Raw genomic sequence first — 7922 nt, 5'->3', positions numbered from 1 at the left:
TTGGGTAGGTGGTGAGATCAGAGGGTGGTAGCGGGAGTTTGGGTTTTGAGAGTATGTGATTTTTTTTTTCTTTTTTTACTTTATTAATAATGTTAAATAATCAAACCAATTATATGTTGACACATTGTTCAATTTACCTGATTAATAGGTTAGCAAAAGGTTGAGACTAATTTGAGAAACAACCCTAAAGTTAGGATTATTTTGATTTAAACTTTAGTTGGGATTAAAATGAGAAGGGAGATAATAGTTTGGATTATTTTTGTTAATTTTTCCTTATAAATAAAGAGTAAAGAAATTACAAATCTTACATTAATATATATTTAGACTGTAAACTTTCTCCTTATGGATTATTTATGAACCCGTACATATTTATTAGTGGTGGGTAGCATGAAAAACTCAAACCAATTGAGTACAATAAAGAAAAATTTTAAAACTTAAATAGAGTAGAGATTTTTCTAAATATACTTAAATAGATCAAACATATTCATTTTTTGAGCTTAGGTAGCTGTTGCAGCTTCGGAAATTAATTGAAACGCCTTTTCCACACACGGCATAAACTTTTGGGGATCAATGAAGCCATTCTCAACAACAAAACCAAGTCTTATATTATCCATATAGGTCAGCACTGACACTATTAAACTCTGTAATAAGACACCAGAAACTATATGTTAATATTTGAGATTAATAGAGTAGTCAATCTTATCCCAAAACTTCAACAGTAAAACAGTAAAACATAGATAATTTTGGTAATCAATTAAAGAGATGCACAAATTAATTATCTTACCATATTAATTCCAGTTGGTACGAAGTAAAAGCCATTGACAGGGTGGTTTGCAAAACTAACTTGGTCAGTTGGCCCAATCATATTCGTGATTGCAAAGCTACAATTCTTCCATCTTCGTTCAAGTGTTCGTGCAGCAGCCTACAAATTAAGGTGAATATTTATGTTAATCAGCCTACAAACCGGGAAAAAAACTCTAATAAGTAATAACCATTTGAGTTATCCCTCACTTTCAACCATTGTAATAATAAACCTTTTTAATTATCTGTTTTCTTATAAATTATAATGGCTACTACAGTTTGACATATATTCAAACTTGTGTTTATCAATACAAAACATTAAATATTATTATATATTTCTCATTATATTCCCTCCGTTCTATATTATTTGCAATATTTATTCATAAAGAATATCATAAAAAGTAAAGTCAGATTACAAACAAAATAGAACCGGGAGTATTTAATTGTATGTATTATAAAAAATTTAATATATATATATATATATATATATATATATATATATATATATATAACAAACCTCAAGGCCTCCAATTGTCCTTATAACCTCAAGCAAGCTAGCCATGAGATGGAGACCAAGTGCACCATTCCTCTTCCTTTTGATAATATTGTGTGCTTTCTTGATAAATTGGAGTGGCTTTATAAGATCATCATCCTCCAAATGTGGGAATGGTACTTCAATATTTGTAATTCTATTTCCAAATATCTTTCCTTTGCGCATCTCTTCTGCGCTAAAATTTCCCTTCATACTCCTAACGTTGACAAATATCGTTGCTGTCGATTGTTTTTTCTTTAATTGTCCTGGGTCTTTTTCTCGAATGTACAATTGAGTTCCAAGAAAGATTATCCCAACAATGATATCATTTACAGTCTATTTCACAACAACAAATCAACAATACACAAGTTATATAAATCGCGATCAATAAATATACGTTTTAAAGAAAACATAAAAAAAGGAGTAAATTTTATAACAAGCTATCTTACCACTCCAAGAAGTGTCTTGATTCTTTTGACATCGTCAAGAGAAAAAGTCATTGAGCAAACCCTAGTCGAACCTGGAAGACTCGTGTCTATATTTCCCGACCTAATTGGGGTTTGATCATCTTCAATAAATATTGATCCAACACTTTGTCCAAAATCATACAATGAATAGAAGATAGGAGCTATAAATCTTGGAACAATATTAAACATGCTCATCACAATTTGCTTCGTGTTAGACATCTTCCTTTGAATGGTACTCGAAGTACTTTTAGAAGGAAAAGTACAAGGTAGCGTAGGATCATCGACTCGTTTAACACAAGAGAGAAAAACTCCCATCATAGAAGTACCATCACCAATTGCATGATGAACTTTGAATACGAGAATTCCTTTTGCATTGATGTGCTTTGGGTTGTTGATAATGTGAATTTCCCATAGAGGTTTTTGTTGTGGAAGTTGTGAAGTAGATATAGATGATATGTAATCATCATAATGGTCCTTATAACTTTCTGCGGATAAATCTTCTGAGAAATTTGGTACTTTGATATGATCTTCCCCATTCACTTCTACTTTCTTCCACATTTTCTTACCCTTTCCATCATTAATCTGACAAGAACAATATATTATTAAAATTGTGCATGGAAAAACATATTGAGTAATATAAACCTATGACTTTCATTTGACTTTTCTGTTTGCGAATTAACATAGTATGATAAAATTTAATTCAAATCTAGACTCATTAGATTAGTTTTTTTCACCTTGCATGTTAGGCCCCGTTCTCTTCACTTTATTTTTGCTGAACTGAAATTATTTTTACTGAAACAAAATTATATTTGCTGAACTTAAATTATTTTTACTGAATTTAAATTAATTTTAATGAACTGAAATTATTTTTGTTGAATTGAAATTATTTTTACTGATTTTGTATTATAATTGTTCTTTAAGAAAACTGAATTTTACTGAACTGAACTTATTTTTACTGAACTGAAATTATTTTTACTGAACTGAAATTAATTTTACTGAACTGAACTTATTTTTACTGAATTGAAATTATTTTTACTTAATATTATTTTTTAAGGTGAAGAGAACAGGGTCTTAGTAGTTCATAAGCTCAACCATCAATAACAATAACAATGTACTAAAAGACACACCACCAATGACACGTGTTATTTCCTGATGTATCTATAGTGTTTTTTTTTTTAATCTATTTAGAAAACAAATCTAATCTTATACAAAAATAAAAGAACAAAAAAAATTTAATGCCTTCTTCCACAATATATATTGATACCATAAATAATAAACTTAAGTAAAAAACTAAAAAAAAAAAAAAAATCAAATTCTTAACTTAATTTGTGACATGTAATATGTACTACTAAACCATCACTACAACAAGGGATTTTTTTTTTTTTTTTAAAATTAAAGACTTTTGTATTTAATTGTGTATGAAAAACTTGCCGAGAAATATATGAAAAAATATTTTAAGTCAGCTAATTATAGTAAAAAAAAAAATATTGCATAAGAGAGAAAGAATAATAATGTGTAGTAAAAAGGAAATCTATTTACGGGTTATACAATATTTTAAGATATTTATTTGATTAACAAGAAGAAAATGATATAAATATGTAAGTGAAATATATAAATATACATATATGAGTATTTAAAAATAACTATTTTGCTAATAATAGACTCTTTCATAATAAATTCATTTTACAAAGTAATAACTTAGACATTTCTATTTTATTTTTAAAATTATCGTGCATAGCACGGGACCTAACCTTGTATAATATAATGAATACGAGTACAAAGTATATATGAAGTATAAGCAAGGTTTATGCTACCTATCTAATAACGTGCATTTATTATTTCACATAAACTATACCAAAAGAAATAACATAGGCCTAAATGTCTAAATCTAACTAGGAATTTTTTTTTTATTTTTTAAAGATTCCTATATTATTACTTATTTATTTAAAAACCTATTTTATTTAATGTAGTAGTTACAAAATTTTTACACCCCTTGCTTATTAGTACTTGTAGCAATTTAATGTATACACACTTAAAATTTGACATTAAATTACTCCTTCAGTTTTATAATGTTAGTCTCATATGGAATCAATCACATAAAATAAGAAAAGAAGAATATTTGGAATCTAACATTAAAGTACAAAATAATTCATAAATAGCTTACCTTATTTAAGTTTTTTGATTGTTTTTTGGGAAAGCATAAGTCATAATGCATAATTTAAGGTAGAGGTTTCCATACTTAGAAACATGTCATCAATCCACAATTAATTAATTCAAAAAAAAATTAAGTTACAAATGGAATATATTCAATATGAGTAAATATTTTTAAAACACCTAAAATAGTATATAAGACTAACATTATGAAACGGAGGGAGTATTGCTTATTAGATAAGTTAGGGTATAATCTCGAGTGAAGATTCACCTAACTTTTGTATTTTTCCTTCAAAAATTAAAAAATTAAATTATAGTTTATACCAAAGAAAACATTATTATTATTATGTAAGATTTCGTTAAATTAGTTTATACATATACTTTAATATATATATATATATATATATATATATATATATATATATATATATATATATATATATATATATATATATATATAGTTAAATTTCGAGACAATGGACTTGGGCAACTCGAACCAAGAAGAGGAGAGTTTGGTCCACAAATTAGGCTTAAGAGCTTCCATACTAAAACCAATTCGCAATAGTAGGAATAAATCCTCTATCTTATAAAGTGGAATCACCTCTTCTCAACATCGAATAAAGGCTCCTTAATCAGGGGCTTGACAAATACCCAGTAATGAACAACCCAACAAACCTGGCTCTGATACCATATCAAATTTTGAGACAACATGAAATGGGCCTGGCCTACCCGAACAAAGAGGAGGAGAGTTTGGTTCACAAATATGGCTTAATAGCTTCCATACTAAACCAATTGACAATATTAGGAATAACTCCTCTAACTTATAAAGTGGAACCGCCTCTCCTCTTTCTCCAATGTGAGACAATCATAAGTGAGTTACAATGGGTTTCAACATACACACACACACACATTATATATATATATATATATATATATATATATATATATATATATATATATATATATATATATATATATATATATATATATATATATATATATATATACAGACTTATGGACAATCAATAACTTAATACTAAAACAGACACTGGAAGAGACACGTGTCATATCCTGGTGCTATTTTTTCCCTCCAAAACTCCCCTTCCCTTTTTAACCCCTTTTTTTTTGTTAATATTTGATTCTTTAATAATATATCATCCCAAATCTTTTATATTATCTTTATGACAAATATATATTCCTTTTTATTTGGCGTTCATAATTATTCTATATATACATTTACCTAAATAACTATTTTAACTTCTTTCAAAAAAAAAAAAAAAAAAAAAATTCAACTCCTTTTTAACTATCTTTTAAATGGAGTATTATTAGATTTTGCCACAAAAGTTCTAATAAATTGATTTATTTAATAGATGTTAAAGAAATTACTTTAAAACATCACTTAATAATTTTGTTTTTCAAATACCTCTAGCTAATACTAAGTATTTTATTTCAATTTCAATTCGATATAACTATATATTCAAGTTAATTACAATTTTGTTTATGAAATTTTACTACTATACGTACATATTATCACAAATTGATTTATAGAGTACAGTATAGCTATACAATAAATGTTGTGTTTTACAAATGATTTTTTAGATATAAAGGTGATATATTATTTGTAGTTTTGTGTATGTTTGCACTTTTGCTAATGATTTTAGTGGAGATTTTAGTTTGTTGTTCGATTGATTTTTGATGTTTATTAAAAATGCATTTATAAATAAGTATTCACTAATATGACCACTAGACCTGATCAAGCCCTGCCTGAAAAATCCTCGAGTTCGGGCAGACTAAAAAATCCATTTTTAGATAATTTGTTGCTTTGCCTATTAATATATATTATGACATTATAATTCTCTATATTTGATTTGTATGTTTTATCAAATTTTATTTGTTGGATATAATTAATTTTCTTAAAAAAAAATTAGACTTATCGTCCATGACACGGGCCTTAAGCTAGTTTAATAATATAAGACACACCATCCTTTTTCCTAATATATATATATATATATATATATATATATATATATATATATATATATATATATATATATATATATATATATATATTTTGTGACTTTGTCACCACAAAAATTATAGCCACCACCACATTATGAAGTTAAATTGTACTTCAATATTTTTTTCCATTTGTTGTCACATTTTAACTTTCATATACACAATCTCTTTCACCTTTTTATTTTTATTATTATTTTTTATATAAAATGAAAAATAGTTATTTATGCTTTGTTACAATCATCTCAATATATATCAAAATATAAATCACTAATTAAAGATATCAATGATTGAATATATACGCACATTATTTGTTTGTCACACATTATAGACGTAAAATATAATAGAATGATATAGAGAGAGCGAGAGAGAAAAACTACCACAATAGAGGAGAAACGGGGATGAGCGTTAGCGTAAACATCCTTGATGAAAGCAAAGATGGTTAGAAAATCAACAGGAATTTCGAGCTCCATAAAACCAAGAACATAGAGTGTTACCACCTCACTCAAAAGGTACTCAGTAGTTGGACTTACTGGCTCATCCAACTCTAAGCTCTCGTTCTTAACTTTGGTATTAACCCTCAATTTTGAATAATCCATTGTTTAAAAACTTTTTTTTTTTTTGAAGTATGCAATAAACTACAAGTCTACAACACTTATTTAATTTAATATTTTTAAAAAGGTTGAACAAATGATTCCTATTTATAGATACTTCAAAAGGCTAGCTAAAGTGCGTAATAAGTAGCAAACCTTGGATTGTTGACAAGTACACGTATGATATGATAATCCTTTAGAATATAAAAAAAATGTTAGTTTTAATAAACGTTTTTGGAATGGTCCTGTATTACTCCGTACATTTTTTTTGTAATAAATTTTGGTGACATTATGGAGAAGTTTGCGGGAAACTTCATTGTATTTAATGAGAATTCATGGTTGAAAGAAACTTTAGTAATTGATCGTCTTTAATTTGTGTTAGGAATATTCTTATATCGGATGACTTATATTAGTTATATACCATCATTCAATGTAACAAGTCATTAATTACCTTGTTTGTCCTCCCCTTAAGCTTTAAATGGTCTCAAAACCAAATTACCAATTAACGATCACCGTATAAATACCATCATTCACAGGTGACAATGATTTCTTAGAACCTCTCCACCAGAGATTAAAAGATTTCTTATGTTCTTCCAACATTGAACATCACCGAACCTCCAAATTACTTCCACTGATCTATTTTAGTTGACACGTTTTGCTATTGATGCGCTTATTCACATATTGTATTATATTAAGTTTTATGAAATTAGTTACGACAAAATATAGTCATATGTGATCTTTTTAATTGAATCATCTTGATGTATATTTTTATTAATATTCACTATATGCAATGTTTTACTTATTGATAATTTGAAATATTTATCATTAGCAAACATGATATAGCAAGTACACCTCACTTTAACCTCCGAACACAAACATTATGAAGTTTCACTGCAAACTCTCCATAATGTCACCAACCTTAACCTTTTTTTTACAATAAGAACATTGCAAATCTAAGAAATTTTGATCTTATGATCACTTATACTCATGAATCGTACCTTACATTGCTAATTAATGTTTGTTCATAAGAAGACTAATATCAATGTTTTCAATAATACATATCTTTGATCAACAATATGAAATTTAATATTTTAAAATTATACATTGAGATGATTAAAACAAGATTTGTGTTAGTATATATTTCGTATAATTTAATTATGGATAACTATATATGGTTGAAATTTCTTTTTTTAAAATTAAATTTTTTTTCCCTATGTTTCGATCTTCAGCCTTACCCTTAAATCTCAATCTGATTGCATGCGCCTTGAATACATGATTTGATAGAGTAATTAAGTAATATGGTCGTTTGTTTTGGGATTTGATTCCAGTCAGACCAAAGGCTTGTTTAGGAGAACCTTGGCATTT

The 7922-nt window shown here is 27.0% G+C and overlaps 1 protein-coding gene across 1 annotated transcript; it reads right to left on the bottom strand.

Annotated features, from left to right (window-relative positions):
- Positions 1-288: 288 nt before the first annotated feature.
- Positions 289-6645, bottom strand: LOC145587859 (wax ester synthase/diacylglycerol acyltransferase 5-like). The gene is made up of 5 exons (XM_081644533.1): positions 6345-6645; positions 1783-2382; positions 1319-1669; positions 785-922; positions 289-641 (listed from the first exon to the last, which is right to left on the bottom strand). The coding sequence occupies exons 1-5, from the start codon at positions 6561-6563 to the stop codon at positions 498-500; spliced, it is 1452 nt and encodes a 483-aa protein (XP_081500659.1). The 5' UTR covers positions 6564-6645; the 3' UTR covers positions 289-497.
- Positions 6646-7922: the final 1277 nt, after the last annotated feature.

Source organism: Chenopodium album, chromosome 17 (genome assembly GCF_948465745.1).
Source record: "Chenopodium album chromosome 17, dcCheAlbu1.1, whole genome shotgun sequence".
In the NCBI taxonomy this organism is placed as follows: domain Eukaryota; kingdom Viridiplantae; phylum Streptophyta; class Magnoliopsida; order Caryophyllales; family Amaranthaceae; genus Chenopodium; species Chenopodium album.
This window is presented reverse-complemented; position numbering and strand designations above follow the sequence as displayed.